Source organism: Heptranchias perlo, chromosome 34 (assembly GCF_035084215.1).
Source record: "Heptranchias perlo isolate sHepPer1 chromosome 34, sHepPer1.hap1, whole genome shotgun sequence".
In the NCBI taxonomy this organism is placed as follows: domain Eukaryota; kingdom Metazoa; phylum Chordata; class Chondrichthyes; order Hexanchiformes; family Hexanchidae; genus Heptranchias; species Heptranchias perlo.
Window position 1 is genome coordinate 1,805,813 of NC_090358.1, and position 17,089 is coordinate 1,822,901.

Genomic DNA, 17,089 nt, shown 5'->3' on the forward strand with positions numbered 1-17,089 from the left:
CTTAACCAGCTGGCATGTAGCGTCTAAACTCTCCTAACCCTACTGTCCAAAATGATTGAACTGATCAAAGTGGGATCAACCTTAATTCATCCGATTCTTCACGCTCTCCATCCATACTTTGGCAGGGCAGGCAATTTTTAAAAAATTCGTTCATGGGGTGTGGGCGTCGCTGGCGAGGCTGGCATTTATTGCCCATCCCCAATTGCCCTTGAGAAGGTGGTGGTGAGCCGCCATCTTGAACCGCTGCAGTCCGTGTGGTGACGGTTCTCCCACAGTGCTGTTAGGTAGGAAGTTCCAGGATTTTGACCCAGCGACGATGAAGGAACGGCAATAAATTTCCAAATCGGGATGGTGTGTGACTTGGAGGGGAACATGCAGGTGGTGTTGTTCCCATGTGCCTGCTGCCCTTGTCCTTCTAGGTGGTAGAGATCGTGGGTTTGGGAGATACTGTCGAAGGAGCCTTGGCGAGTTGCTGCAGTGCATCCTGTGGATGGTACACACTGCAGCCACAGTGCGCCGGTGGTGAAGGGAGTGAATGTTTAGGATGGTGGATGGGATGCCATTCAAGCGGGCTGCTTTGTCCTGGATGGTGTCGAGCTTCTTGAGTGTTGTTGGAGCTGCACTCAGCCAGGCAAGTGGAGAGTATTCCATCACACTCCTGAGTTGTAGATGGTGGAAAGGCTTTGGGGAGTCAGGAGGAGTCACTCGCCACAGAATACCCAGCCTCTGACCTCCTCTTCTAGCCACAGTATTTATATGGCTGGTCCAGTTAAGTTTCTGGTCAATGGTGACCCCCAGGATATTGATGGTGGGGGATTCGGCGATGGTAATGCCGTTGAATGTCAAGGGGAGGTGGTTGGACTCTCTCTTGTTGGAGATGGTCATTGCCTGGCACTTGTCTGGCGTGAATGTTACTTGCCACTTATCAGCCCAAGCCTGGATGTTGTCCAGGTCTTGCTGCATGCGGGCACGGACTGCATCGTTATCTGAGGGGTTGTGAATGGAACTGAACATTGTGCAATCATCAGCGAACATCCACATTTCTGACGTCATTGATGAAGCAGCTAAAGATGGTTGGGCCGAGGACACTGCCCTGAGGAACTCCTGCAGCAATGTCCTGGGACTGAGATGATTGGCCTCCAACAACCACTACCATCTTCCTTTGTGCGAGGTATGACTCCAGCCACTGGAGAGTTTCCCCCCTGATTCCCATTGACATCAATTTTACGAGGGCTCCTTTGTGCCACACTCGGTCAAATGCTGCCTTGATCTCAAGTGCAGTTACTCTCACCTCACCTCTGGAATTCAGCTCTTTTGTCCATGTTTGGACCAAGGCTGTAATGAGGCTGGAACTGAATGGTCCTGGCGGAACCCAAACTGAGCATTGGTGAGCAGGTTATTGGTGAGTAAGTGCCGCTTGATAGCACTGTCGACGACACCATACCATCACTTTGCTGATGATTGAGAGTAGACTGATGGGGCGGTAACTGGCCGGATTGAATTTGTCCTGCTTTTTGTGGACAGGACATACCTGGGCAATTTTCCACATTGTCGGGTGGATGCCAGTGTTGTAGCTGTACTGGAACAGCTTGGCTAGAGGTGCTGCTAGTTCTGGAGCACAAGTCTTCAGCATTACAGCCGGGATGTTGTCGGGGCCCATAGCCTTTGCTGTATCCAGTGCACTCAGCCGTTTCTTGATATCACGTGGAATGAATCGAATTGGCTGAAGACTGGCTTCTGTGATGGTGGGGATATCGGGAGGAGGCCGAGATGGATCATCTACTCAGCACTTCTGGCTGAAGATGGTTGCAAACCCTTCAGTCTTGTCTTTTGCACTCACGTGCTGGACTCTGCCATCATTGAAGACAGGGATGTTCACAGGGCCTCCTCTTCCCATTAGTTGTTTAATTGTCCACCACCATTCACGACTGGGATGTGGCAGGACTGCAGAGCTTTGATCTGATCCGTTGGTTGTGGAATCGCTTAGCTCTACCTACAGCATGTTGCTTCCGCTGTTTAGCACGCACGTAGTCCTGTGTTGTAACTTCACCAGTTTGGCATCTCTTTTTTAGGTACACCTGGTTTTGTTCCTAGCATGCTCTTCTACACTCCTCATTGAACTAGGAATGATCCTCTGGCTTGTTGGTGATGGTAGAGTGAGGAATATGCCAGGCCATGAGGTTACAGATTGTGCTGGAATACAAATCTGCTGCTGCTGATGGCCCACAGCGCCTCATGGATGCCCAGTTTTGAGCTGCTAGATCTGTTCTGAATCTATCCCACTTAGTATGGAGATAGTTCCACACAACACGTTAGATGGTGTCCTCAGTGCGAAGACGGGACTTCGTCTCCACAAGGACTCTGCGGTGGTCACTCCTACCAATACTGTCATGGACAGATGCATCTGCGACAGGTAGATTGGTGAGGACGAGGTCAAGTAGGTTTGTCCCTCGTGTTGGTTCGTTTACCACCTGCCGCAGGCCCAATCTGGCAGCTATGTCCTTCAGGACTCGGCCTGCATGGTCAGTAGTGGTGCTACCGAGCCACTCTTGGTGAACTTCCCCATCCAGAGTACATTCTGTGCCCATGCTACCCTTAGTGCTTCCTCCAAGTGGTGCTCAACATGGAGGAGGACTGATTCCTCAGCTGAGGGAGGGCGGTAGGTGGTAATCAGTAGGAGGTTTCCTTGCCCATGTTTGACCCATGGATGAGTGCAGCTCCAACTCAAGAAGCTCGACACCATCCAGGACAAAGCAGCCTGCTTGATTGGCACCCCATCCACCACCCTAAACATTCACTCCCTTCACCACCGGCGCACAGTGGCTGCAGTGTGTACCATCCACAGGATGCACTGCAGCAACTCGCCAATGCTTCTTCGACAGCTCCTCCCAAACCCGCGACCTCTACCACCTAGAAGGACAAGAGCAGCAGGCACATGGGAACAACACCACCTGCATGTTCCCCTCTGAGTCTCACACCATCCCGGCTTGGAAATATATCGACGTTGGGTCAAAATCCTGGAACTCCCTTCCTAACAGCACTGTGGGAGAACCTTCACCACACGGACTGCAGTGGTTCAAGAAGGCGGCTCACTACCACCTTTTCAAGGGCAATTAGGGATGGGCAATAAATGCCGGCCTCGCCAGCGACGCCCATATCCCATGAACGAATAAAAAATAACCAATGCCATGAGATTTCATGGGGTCCAGAGTCAATGTTGAGGACTCCCAGGTCCACTCCCTCCTGACTGTATATCACTGTACCGCCACCTCTGGTGGGTCTGTCCTGCCGGTGGGACAGGACATACCCAGGGATGGTGATGGAAGAGTCTGGGACGTTGGCTGAAAGGTATGATTCTGTGAGTATGGCTATGTCAGGCTGTTGCTTGACTAGTCTGTGGGACAGCTCTCCCAATTTTGGCACAAGTCCCCAGATGTTAGTGAGGAGGACTTTGCAGGGTCGACTGGGCTTGGTTTGCCTTTGTCGTGTCCGGTGCCTAATGGTCCGATGCCGAGTGGTCCGTCCGGTGTTGAGCCAGTTGTCAGGTGATGGGCATTACTTGGCATGGGTTAACTCACCCTCTATGATTCTTCTTCCTTTTCTGTGGGAAAATATATCACTTTCCACTCTGCGTCATCCCCCCAATAACGTGGTTAATATTCAGGGGCCTGCTATGTCGACCTCTTTCTCAGAACATGATTCTATACCCTAGACTTTCCACTCGGGTGACCCTGGCTTCCTGGCATAAGATGAGTGGAATTGTCTGGAAAATTCTTTGGTCACTACTCTCTGCACCACCCCCAGGGAGATTCCCCACAGAGGTCAGGGAGTCTCCCATAATTATGCAAAACAGCCTAACCCCGGAAAATCAGCCTCCAGAACCGAGATACGCTGGGATTCCACCGAAGGGAAACATCCGAGACAAAACCTCGACAGTGCAGTTCACTAATACACACACGCAAAATGGGAGATAGCGAATCGGCCAGCCATTATACACCCCGCCTGATTATCCTCTCCACAATGGGCGGGGTGTATAAATATCGGCCATTCCCCTCCCCCCCCCCCCCCCCCCCACCGCTGAAGTTGAATTTTACCCCCAATGATTTCAAGAGAGTGGAGAAAATGAATGAGGAAAAACCTCCTCTGCAATATAGATCCAAACCACAAATCCACCCTTGACATAGAAGCCTCTACAGTTCTCAACAAATCATTCCCAAATTCCGACACTCTTCATGATACTTTCAAACTTTGGCAGGAGTAAACAGAGTTGCACTTGCACAGAGACAAAATTTGCTCACTGTACTCCACTTTATGATATTTTATTTTAAGAAATAGGCACATGCAAATCCTAAATGGTTCAGATTGAGACTTCCTGAATATCCCAGGTTTTGATCCAAATTGGCCCTGGTGTTCCTCTTTCACTGAAAGTTGTGTTTGATAACAGTTTTTTTTAGTTACTTGTGTCACATACCTTGGTCACACCTAATGCCTTTGAATCCTGGTGTGCAGTAGCAGGTCCCAGTCACATGATCACAGGTGGCATTATTCATACACTCACACAGCTGTTGGCAGCCATAGCCAAATGTACCAGGAGGGCACTCTGCAAAACATTGGACAATAATGTAATTCAGGGGTTTACCCAAACCCTCCGAATGTCAATGAATCCAATAGTGTCACGGTTTATGGCTGTTATGACACAGTATTAATGAATTTGAAACAGTGAGTGCCTTTATTAGGAGCCCTTTTTCAAAAACATTCTTTTGACTATTTTCTATTTGTTAATTTTTTTCTGTGGTGTATTAGGACATCATTGTACGGAGGTAGTTGGAGGAGTTGATGGGCCATTTGGATGCACATTGTATGTATCTAAAACATATTGCAAATCTTGCATTTATGTACATCTCCTGTCAACTTTATTATTTTTCCATTATAAATTTCCATGTCCTCATTTATACTGAAAACTGCCGATTTAGACTTTTCTCGCCCATTACCAGTGGAGGGTGTAATTATAAACTAGTCGATCTCCTGTCGCAGTACAGGTGTGTAGTCAAGGCCAAATATAGTTTTCAGGTGAAATGGAGTTAGAAGGTAAGGATAATTGGACCGGGTTGGGGGGGATGGGGGTGGCAGATGTAATTCAGTTCTCATTTTAAAGTGTCCTTATTTTTATATTTCCATTATAAATTCTTATGTCCACATTTATAATAGAAACTTCCCATATAAACTTGTCACACTGTAATTGCACCCTGACTTTAAAATGGGGACCAAGTTACATCTGTGCACCTGGTCCAATTATTCCCTGACCTCCAACCCCACTTCACCTGAAAACAACAAGGGTTTGCAATACCACCAGGGACTGACTAGTTTGCCTGTCTCTGCAGGAATCATAACTTTTGCTCACACATATATATTTATATGTTTCTATAATATATTAAAAATCTAATGCACATTTCCTGTTTGTTACTTCCTGTTTTCAGACTTTGTTGATTGGCTCAAAATAAAACAGCGCAAATCAGAACTGAAGAGGAAGGAAATGTATGAATCAAAAGCAAGGAAAATGGCCAGAGGATTTATGAAAACAACCTATTCATTCCTGAACAATAAGAACCTTTGCAAATCATGCCAGGAGTGTAATATGCTAACTGGTCTCAATTTTTCTAGGTCTGCTCATTTGCCTACTTATTTGTAGTTCCAAATGCAGCTTAGACCTGCTACGGGGAGAGCAGCTTAATGGAGGAATAACAAGAACGAGTCAAAGGAATGTGGACAATTAAAGGGGAGTGTTAAACAGGGAAAAAAGGGTCAAAAATTCTTACAGCCTTTAGAAACATTTAAAAGGCATTTGAACCTGATGACAACCTTTGGCAAGGTTCAAGGGTGATGGAGGGAATAAGTGACAGGAAAAGGAAACCAATATGGAGACTAGAGGAATGATATCACCCTCCCTCCCCCTCCAACAACTTGAATGAAATAACATCCCCATTTATTTGACCAATAGAAATATATGTGGTGCACACACTAAACTGAAATCTGTTTTGGATCTCCACCAAATATGCCACCCCATGTGCACCAGGTTATACTCCAGCGCAAAACAGAATCAAAAATCTGTCTGAAACAGGCGTTAGACCCTTTGCATATGGAACATTAGGAGCAGGAGGAGGCCATTTAGCCCCTCAAGCCTGTTCCGCCTTTCAATTAGATCATGGCTGATCTGTACGTAAACTCCGTTTACTCGCCTTGGTTCTGTATCCCTTTAATATCCTTACCCAGCAAAAATCTATCGACCTCAGTCCTGAAAATTTCAAATGACCCCACATCCTTTTCGGGGAGAGAGTTCCAGATTTCCACTACCCTTTGTGTGAAAAAGTGCTTCATGGTTTAACTCCTGAACGGCCTGGCTCTAATTTTAAACTTGGATATACAACTCTCTATTCCCATTCCAAGTCATTAATAAATATGGTGAAAAGTTGAGGCCCCAGAACAGATCCCTAGGGAACGCCACTTGTCACATCCCACCTATGGAAATAAAGGGTTGAATGCCTGTTTGAGGCTCCCACTGCAAGGTGGGTTTACCCTGAGGCAACTGCACATAGGAAAGCCAGGCCGCAGCCGTCAAGGTTAAGTTTTTAAAATATACTTTCGTCAATGTGGAGCTTGGATGAGCAGGAGACCCCACCCCACATTAAAAGAACGTGGGCCATAGCCGCCACTCTCCCCCCTCCCCCCGATCGCTGCCACTCTCCCCCCATGATTGCCGCCACTCTCCCTATCACTTTCATCCCTCCCCCAACACTCGCCCCCCCCCCGACATTCTCCCCCGACACTCGCCCCCCCCACCAAAATCATCGCTTCGGCTGTGAATGATCCTTGGGCCCCCCCGAATTTCTAGGTCATGCTATCTCTCTGAACTAAAAACTGAACGGTTAATAACATAAGGAATTTTTTCTCAAAAATTTAATCTGCAGCTTTTTTTCAAATAATCTGGAAAAACTAAAAAACTCAAAAATTCCTTTATTTTTTAAATGGTGCAGTGGAGTTCGAAAGCGATTCAGGGGTCCATGTACACAGATCACTAAAATGTAGCAGTCAGGTACAAAAAATAATCAAAAAGTCTTTATATCTAGAGGGCTGGAATATAAAGGGGAGGAAGGGGAGGAAGTTTTGCTACAGCTATACAAAGCCCTGGTTAGTCCACATCTGGAGTACTGTGTACAGTTTTGGGCACCGCACCTTAGAAAGGATATACTGGCCTCGGAAGGAGCGCAGCACAGATTCACCAGAATGTTACCAGGGCTCCAAGGGTTAGATTATGAGGAGAGATTACATAAACTAGGCTTGTAAAGCCTGGAATATAGAAGCTTAAGGGTGATTTGATTGAAAAGGATTTTGAAAGAAATTGATAGGGTAGATAAAGAGAACCTTTTTCCACTAGTGGGAGAGTCTAGGACAAGGGGACGTGACCTTAAAATCAGAGCCAGGCCATTCAGGAGAGAAGTTAGAAAACACTTCTTCATGCAAAGGGTGGCAGAAGTGTGGAACTCTCTCCCACAAAAAGCAGTCAATGCTAGCTCAATTAATAATTTTAAATCTGAGATCGATAAATTTTTGCTAGCCGAGGGTATTAAGGGATATGGAGCCAAGGCGGGTGGATGGAGTTAGGATACAGATCAACTATGATCTCACTGAATGGCGTAGCAGGCTCGAAGGGCTGAATGGCCTACTCCTGTTCCTATGTACACCATGAGGAGATATACCATCCCAGTTAACAGATGGTCTGCCACTCACACTGGCAGAATCTTACTCATACATGATAGGAAATTTTACCCTCGCTCAGACTCTGCCTACTCTCTGAAACTAACAGACGAAGATCTCGCGATTAAAATATAAACCTCAAATTCAGGCTTTTGAGAGAGGCTGAGCCTTCAAATAAAAACATTAATTGAATGATTTAAACATACAGAAGATAACATTATAGGGAAGCTTAATCTTTTAGTGTGAGAAGTGCCAGTTGTAAATGATTTTATATGTTTGCAATGTTTTTATTATATTAGTCCTGAATTTCCTACCTGGTTACGGTTGATTACCCTGTAATTGGCTGCATGGGCTTTCTTTAACATTGAAATGGTCCCTCCACTGCCCATAGCAATGTTGGACTTCAGGGTTGAACGCCCAGGTTACTATGGTGCAAGTGACGGAAAATCTGTTGGATGACGTACACTCGACATTTGCATACAATACACCCGTTCATAAACGGGGAACATTTTGAACGTTTCCCATTACTTCCAGGGGTAGAGAAGTGGAGGGAGAGAATGGGGAATTAGCAGAGTGGCTCCCAAAGAAAACTTCCTGCACAAGTCTGATCGAGTTATGCCTGGGAAACCGCATAACTCGAGTGGAAAATCAAGGCTCTGGAGAGCAGCTCCATTAAAAGCAGGACTGACAATTAATCACATATTAATCTGTGTGTATTACTGCTGTCATGTAATATGCAGGATACTGCTGTAACACTTTGCTGCGTGTTGCCTTGAGGTTGTAAGAATAAAACAGAGAAAATGGGTCGATACATACAATGTCTTATTCCCTGCTTCCCATAAGACTCAATGATCTCTTTATTTGCCCATGACTCAATTTCCAACCAAGTTGGTGTGTGAAGAAATGGATAATTTCCTCAGGTGCCTAATAACTACAGCAGGCCCACTCTCTCACACTGCCTTGTGGCAGCCTGACAAAGATGTGATAGAGAGGGAGCGTTCCCTATTGGTAACGAAACCAGACACAATGTGCATTACATGAAAGAGCCTAACAAAGAAGGGTCACGCATTATCGAGAGGGTTTTATATTATTTTTTGTTAACGAGGGAGGGACAATATTCACTGCATTAGCGAGTGCTACAATCAAGAGACACACTTTGTAGAGAGAGAGTGTTTATACAGTTAATCTGTTTGAGAGGGGGTCAGAAATAATGGACTGAATTTTGCTTGTATAATTTTCTGTCTGTGTCACCACCAACACAAAGATCGTCCCATGTGTGATGAGCCCTTAATGCTGTGACTGTGGGTTTGTGCTGAAGAATATTCAGAGGCTGTTTTAAATGTGGTTCCGTGACACTTCAGATCAGAATTATATCTGATTGCTAGAGAGGAAATAGAAATAGTTTCACACAACGCGGGAAGATTCGGTCCCTGCCTAGTCCCCGAAAAATAATACTGTCCCGAAAGGGAAGGCTTCCTGTCTTGGTGTTCCTGCTGAGCCCCGGGACTGCGCATCAGGAAATTACACCCCCAGCTTCTGGGTTTCCCTCCATTAAAATGAATGCACGGAAATCCGGGGCTGGGATGGTGCAATTTCCCACTATGCCTTCCCTGCTAGGAGTGGCGAGGAGAAAATCTCCCCTTAACGCTCTAGTAGATCCAGTAGAATGTGTATTTACAATAAAATCTCCATCTACTTTCTTGAGACAACAGGAAGCAAAGACACTGTGGCTTTACATCAGATGTAATGGCCTACTCCAGTTCCTATGTATTGGTGTCTCAGGAAGTGCTAAATGATTGAGCCATGCAGATTGCCATAGACACATCAGATCTACACTGAGAAATTGGACGAATCCAGTGGACGGACTGCCAAATAAGTGAATGGTCATTGGACTCACAGTGATGGGAGGAAATTACCTTGTGATAAGTTGCTGCTGTGTAGATAGCTTAAGCAAAATCCATGTGTTGGGTGATTAGTGTGGATCACTAGAATCCTTCAATTGTGTTATAGGCTTGTGGTGCACATTGTGCCCGGTGGTGCTCTCTACTTTGTGTACCGTGATAAGAATGTGTGTGTTGAACCACACGCCTCTCCTGCCCCACTCACTCTGCTCGCAGTGTTTCCCGATGAATCCTGTTCGACACATGCATTCACCTGTCACATGCTCACAGTCCGCTCCATTTTGGCACTTGCAGAGTTGCCTGCAATCTTTTCCAAAGAAGCCCATTGGACACCCTGGAACGTAAATCCTATGTTAGAAAGAGTTTTACAAAGTACTATTATTTTGTTCACTATCTTCTTCCCACCCCTTATGGAGGGTCAAGAAATAAGGAGGAGATCGGGGGAGGGTCTAAGCACTGTAGACAGCTGGAACATTCTTTAAGCATGGGGTGTCCAAACTACGGATAACCAGATCACGAAGCACTGGCAACTCTGGAGTTCTGTAGCGGGAGGAGTGGGGAATGTTGGAGCAACAGCATCGTGCAGAATGTAAACAGCCATTGACAGGGAGAGTAGGAGATTCCAGTGAAAGGGGAGTAGGAGATTCCAGTGGAGCTGGGGGGGGGGGGGGTTAGGAGAATCCAGTGAAAGGGAGAGTAGGAGAATCCAGTGAAGGGGCGGGGGGTAGGAGAATCCAGTGACAGGGAGGCTAGGAGCAGACAGCAAGGAATATATAGGGTGCTTTGCTCTATATTAGTGATAAAGTTATGAAAGAGTTGAAAAGGTCTCATTTCATCTGCTGGATAACTGTAGTGATCCATTACTTTGTGCTGTAAATTACATTTGCAACACATAAAATTAAACATAAACCAGCTTTAAGTGTGTTAAGAAAAAGCTTTGGCATTCTCAGGATCCCTGGAGGCTTGCAACTGAACCCTTCTCAAACTATAGTCAGGGTGGATGTCGCCTGTACAGGTGAAACAGAGGGGCCCAATCCTACTGCCAGCCAGGAAACCAGAGTGGCACCTTGTGCTTTGATGGCAGAGTGCAAAGCATAGGAACATAAGAAATAGGAGCAGGGGTAGGCCATACGACCTCTCGAGCCAGCTCTGCCATTCAATAAGATCATGGCTGATCTTCAAACTCAACTCCATTTTCCACCCGATCCCCATATCCCATAATTCCCTTAGAGTCCAAAAATCTATCGATCTCAGTCTTGAATATACTCAACGACTGAGCATCCACAGCCCTCTGGGGTAGAGAATTCCAAAGATTCACAACCATCTGAGTGAAGAAATTCCTCCTCATCTCAGTCCTAAATATCCGACCCCTTATCCTGAGACTATGTCCCCTAGTTCTTGATTCTCCAGCCAGGGGAAACATCCTCTCAGCATCCACCCTGTCAAGCCCTCTTAGAAGCTTATGAGATTACCTCTCATTCTTCTAAACTCCAGACAGTATACACCCAATCTACTCAATCTTTCCTTATAGGACAACCTTCTCATCCCAGGAATCAATCTAGTGAACCTTCGTTGCACCGCCTCTAAGGCAAGTATATCCTTCCTTAGGTAAGGAGACCATAACTGTACGCTGTACTCCAGGTGTGGTCTCACCAAAGCCCTGTATAATTGCAGCAAGACTTCCTGACTCTTGTACCCCAACCCCCTTGCAATAAAGACCAACATACCATTTGCCTTCCTAATTGCTTGCTGGACCTGCATGTTAACTTTCTGCGTTTTGTGTACAAGGACACCTAAATCCCTCTGAACTCCAACTTATAATAGTTTCTCACCATTTAAAAAATATTCCGTTTTTCTATTTTTCCTACCAAAGTGAATAACCTCACATTTCCCCACATTATACTCCATCTGCCACCTACTTGCCCACTCACTTAACTTGTCGATATCCCTTTGCGTCCTCCTCGCAGCTTACTTTCCCACCTAGCTTTGCACCGTCAGCAAACTTGGATACATTACACTCGGTCCCTTCATCTAAGTCATTAATATAGATTGTAAATAGCTGAGGCCCAAGCACTGATCCTTGCGGCACCCCACTAGTTACAGCCTGCCAACCCGAAAATGACCCGTTTATTCCTACTCTCTGTTTTCTGTCCATTAACCAATCCTCAATCTATGCTAAAATATTACCCCCAATCCCATGAGCCCTAATCTTGTGTAACAACCTCTTATGTGGCACCTTATCGAATGCCTTTTGAAAATCCAAATATACTACATCCACTGGTTCCCCCTTATCTATCCTGCTAGTTACACCCTCAAAAAAACTAATAGATTTGTCAAATATGATTTCCCTTTCATAAAACCATGTTGACTCTGCCTACTCATATAATGATAGGCCAAAGAGAGGACCATTTTTTAAAAAATGTACTCGAAGGGAAGAGTGTCCATTAATTTTATGGTATTTGAGCCTTTCAGGGATCGCTTACCTATGGCAGTAAATGTTTTGGGACCCGGTGTGAGTTCAAGCCCCACTCCAGGGACTTGAGTACAAAATCCAGGTGCCGTCTTTCAGATGAGACGTTAAATCGAGGCCCCGTCTGCCCTCTCAGATGGATGTAAAAGATCCCAGGACACTATTGAAGAAGAACAGGGGATTTCTTCCCAGTGTCCTGGTCATTATTTATCCCTCAATTAACATCACTAAATCAGATTATCTGGTCATTTTCACATTGCTGTTCGTGGGATCTTGCTGTGCGCAAATTGGCTGCTGCGTTTTGTGCATTACAACAGTGACTACACCTCAAAAAGTACTTAATTGGCTCTAAAGCGCTTTGGGACATCCTGAGATCGTGAAGGGTTCTATATAAATGCAAGTCTTCTTTTTACTCCGGAGATAAGCCGGGAACGCCCCTCAGACATGCCCCTAAAACTGTATTTCGACTGCCGGCTTCCTCCGACTGGAATTTTGGACGCTACATACACTGAGCAGGAAATTGGTTGGAATTCCACCTCAAACTGTGCCCCCATACCCCCTCCCCCCCTAACTTTGTGCCCTCCAACCCCACTGGAATATCGCAGTCTTTGTGTGTAGACTTGAGGACATATTTTCCTTCCTGTGATCAGCTACTATTTCTCTCTAAAACTAATTAAATCCCATTCTCTGGAGGCAAGGTTTCCAAACTATATGTTCCTGTGATTTTGCGTGCAGATCATCAATAACAATGAAAAATGTGCATTTCCCAATTTTCGAATGGAGGGAAATACAGTCTCTGTCTGGAGATTCCAGAATTAGTTGTTCCATATCGATTTATTGACACATGTTGGTAAAAGCCCTGATGTCATAAAATTGGCTGATAAAACATCAGCAACATGTAAGTGTATTACAGAATAATGATTTTATCGATTTTTTTTAACCGAAGAAACTAAGATTATTGACTTTGTGTTAAAAAAAAGACGACAGTGTTATTTTGATCCACCACAAGGTGGCAGACTCGTCCCAAGGTGGTTTGGGTCTGTGCAAGGCTTTGATTTACACTGGTACTTACTCTGAGTGCAGTACAGTCCAGTCCAGCCCAGTGTACATCGACATTCTCCGTCATAAGCACTGCACACTGCTCCATTATGGCAGTTGCATGTGTGGATACAGTTGGGGCCCCAGTAACCCGACAGGCAGGCTGAAGAAAAAGAGAAACCGATGAGTAAAGAAAAGAAAAACAATTAAAATAACACGAAAGAGTCAGAAAGTTTATTGCCAAACAGCAAAACACGAATAAGGTCTTTCTGGGTCATCGTTCTAATTATTCCTTTGATGTTGTCAATCATTTCAAATAGAAAGTTGTTTTGGCTGACAGAGTGACTGTTTTATCGTAAAAGTTGCAATATTGCTCCCAACTAATAAAAAGTTACAGAGTCTATACTTTCTGAGCATATTCTTTTAACTCCCTTACATGCTATAAAATCGATTTGCTGATGTCATGCACTTTTACACTCAATTTCACCAACATTTCAAGGTTCTGCAGAATGCAAAGGAGACTTGGCCAATGTCTTGAGTTCCGCAGTGAGTTTTGACTCTGCAGAGTCCTAGAATGTGTGGTGCAATTTTGATTAACATCTTGTTCCATGGTATGCAAGATAGTTTCAGCTAAAGCCTTATACAATTGTACAGTGTGCGAGAGTATCTTGGTAGATGTCACAGTTTTACAGCATGAGGAAGTCTTGTCTAACACCTCACAATTATATAGCACGGGAGAAAGTACCAGGTAACGGTTAACAGTTCCCCAAATCAGAAGGTCGGCTCGGCAGATATATAACAGATCTACAGCATACGCAGGAGTGTCAGCATATGCCTCAAGCTCTAAAGTATAAAAGGGCATCTCAGTTAGTGCTTTGCAGTACTACAGTGTGTGACGGAGTCTGGAATGGTGTCTGCCACTCCTACAGCATGTGACCGATGTCAGCGTGTGAGGGAATCTCGAGTGATCCTCCAGAGCGTGTGAGGAATCTCGAGTGATCCTCCACTGCGTGAGAGGGAATCTCCAGTGATCCTCCAGAGCGTGAGAGGGAATCTCCAGTGATCCTCCACTGCGTGAGAGGGAATCTCCAGTGATCCTCCACTGCGTGAGAGGGAATCTCGAGTGATCCGCCAGAGCGTGAGAGGGAATCTCGAGTGATCCTCCACAGTGTGAGGAATCCCGAGTGATCCTCCACAGTGAGAGGGAATCTCGAGTGATCCTCCACAGTGAGAGGGAATCTCGAGTGATCTTCCACAGTGAGAGGGAATCTCGAGTGATCCTCCACAGTGCGAGGGAATCTCGAGTGATCCTCCACAGTGCGAGGAATCTCGAGTGATCTTCCACAGTGAGAGGGAATCTCGAGTGATCCTCCACAGTGAGAGGGAATCTCGAGTGATCCTCCACAGTGAGAGGGAATCTCGAGTGATCCTCCACAGTGAGAGGGAATCTCGAGTGATCTTCCACAGTGAGAGGGAATCTCGAGTGATCCTCCACAGTGAGAGGGAATCTCGAGTGATCCTCCACTGCGTGAGAGGGAATCTCGAGTGATCCTCCACAGTGTGAGGAATCTCGAGTGATCCTCCACAGTGTGAGGGAATCTCGAGTGATCCTCCACTGCGTGAGAGGGAATCTCGAGTGATCCTCCACAGTGTGAGGGAATCTCGAGTGATCCTCCAGTGTGAGGGAATCTCGAGTGATCCTCCACAGTGTGAGGGAATCTCGAGTGATCCTCCACAGTGTGAGGGAATCTCGAGTGATCCTCCAGAGCGTGAGAGGGAATCTCCAGTGATCCTCCACAGTGAGAGGGAATCTCCAGTGATCCTCCAGAGCGAGAGGGAATCTCGAGTGATCCTCCACAGCTCCATGGTGTTATTAAGGAGTTATGAAATTCAAAAAGCAAAGAACTTCCACAACAATTATGTTTTCATTCCTTTTTGCTGTTTTTTCCCCTCCTTTTGGGGATGTTCCACACTATACACTGCATCTCTATCAGGCAGACTATCTCCTCCTGGACTTTTGCCAATGCTCTTGTTCGCCAGTAGATGGTGCATGAGAGCAGCTTGGGTGACCTGTCAATGTTCTTGTCGAGCCCCTTAGGAAAGGACCACTGCCTCTGTTCTGCAGGTACGTTTGTGGGGCATTTTTTTTGCTGAGGTTGTCCTGATTCAGACAAAGTTTTGTTTTCATGCACAAGCGGGGTATTTTGTACAATGGTCTGCTTCAATCAGGGCTGGAACTGGTCAGGGATTCAGGCAGAACAGCAATGTACAGGGATGGAATTTCAGGGATAGTTGGGACCCAGAGAACTGTGTGTTTTATTCTAATAGCACTACAAATCTTCCGTTTTCAGCTTAGATAGTCATGACATTCGACTGCATAACACCTGTCACTGCTTGTCAAAGTAATTAATTGTATATAAAGTGCTTTGAGACGTTTCTGAGAGCTTATAAGGCACTGTATAGATGCAAATCTTTCTATCACTTACTTTGGGAACAATCTTTTCCGATCCAGCCTGGGTAACACTGACAGGAGCCATCGATTGGATTACACGTGCTATTGTTTGAGCAGAAGCAAGTTCCAGAACAGCTCTTGCCGAATCTTCCACTGGCACATACTGTGGAAAGGAAGACAACACACATCAAGTACACTAGCAAGCTGCCAACAAGCAAGGTTTTGTTTTGCTTAGTAAAGGCCGAGAATTTCCCCCGCCCCTGCTCCCGTCCCCCGCCTCTGTTAGGCAGATGTCCAGCCTAAGGCCATTGCTGTCCTGTATCCAGCTGCTAACATGTGCTTGAGAACATTGTCTAGAGGTGACACACTCTCTAGTATGTCCCCTTGCCCATGAGGTAGTCAAGGCCAAATTTAAGGGGGAAGAGGTTAGACCTGTTTCAAGCCCAGTGCTGTAAGGAGGTCAGCAATGGTACGATTGTGAATTACATGCTAGTAGTGTTGGCAACCTATTGACACCATAATGCAAAGTGGCAAAGAAAAAAGGTATGCCACGCTGTATTATGGAGAACAGGATCTGTGTGTCTCTGCTCATGACCGCCAAGGGCATTCACAGGTGTAATCAAAGGCATTTATGTGCAAGCCACAAGAACTAAGCAACCAGCAAGTCAATTCCCGAGAAAGCACAATGGGAGAGAGTGAAGAAAAGGTTAGGTGAGGGCAGGCATACATGGGCAAATATCAAAACATGCGATCGCGTGCTAAGATTGCCAACATCTCAGCAAGTCATCACAAGTACCGAGGGGAGACTTTCTCAATCTGAGAGAATGGAAAGGGTCGAGAGAACAGACAAATTGAAAAAAAAGAGAAGTGAGTGACTGCAGCAGTCTCAGTATGTAGAATTATGTATTGCCGGTGGGTGCGATGCTTTATTCGGGTGGGTGCGATGCTTTATTCGGGTGGGTGCGATGCTTTATTCGGGTGGGTGCGATGCTTTATTCGGGTGGGTCTGATGCTTTATTCGGGTGGGTCTGATGCTTTATTGGGGTGGGTGCGATGCTTTATTCGGGTGGGTCTGGTGCTTTATTCGGGTGGGTCTGGTGCTTTATTCGGGTGGGTGCGATGCTTTATTCGGGTGGGTCTGGTGCTTTATTCGGGTGGGTCTGGTGCTTTATTCGGGTGGGTGCGATGCTTTATTCGGGTGGGTGCGATGCTTTATTCGGGTGGGTGTGATGCTTTATTCGGGTGCGATGCTTTATTCGGGTGGGTCTGGTGCTTTATTCGGGTGGGTCTGGTGCTTTATTCGGGTGGGTGCGATGCTTTATTCGGGTGGGTCTGGTGCTTTATTCGGGTGGGTCTGATGCTTTATTCGGGTGGGTGCGATGCTTTATTCGGGTGGGTCTGATGCTTTATTCGGGTGCGATGCTTTATTCGGGTGGGTGTGATGCTTTATTCGGGTGGGTGCGATGCTTTATTCGG

At 46.0% G+C, this 17,089-nt stretch overlaps 1 protein-coding gene across 4 annotated transcripts in view; it reads right to left on the reverse strand.

The window, feature by feature from the left end:
* The window catches only part of megf11 (multiple EGF-like-domains 11), a 306,970-nt gene that overhangs the window by 21,469 nt on the left and 268,412 nt on the right, over positions 1-17,089 (reverse strand). For all 4 annotated transcript variants that reach the window (XM_067971262.1, XM_067971264.1, XM_067971261.1 and 1 more), the window contains 4 exons: positions 15,648-15,776; positions 13,196-13,324; positions 9,859-9,987; positions 4,472-4,600 (listed from right to left, as the gene is read on the reverse strand). In XM_067971262.1, coding sequence (XP_067827363.1) covers positions 4,472-4,600; positions 9,859-9,987; positions 13,196-13,324; positions 15,648-15,776 — 516 coding nt within the window. The remainder of the gene's footprint in view (positions 1-4,471; positions 4,601-9,858; positions 9,988-13,195; positions 13,325-15,647; positions 15,777-17,089) is intronic.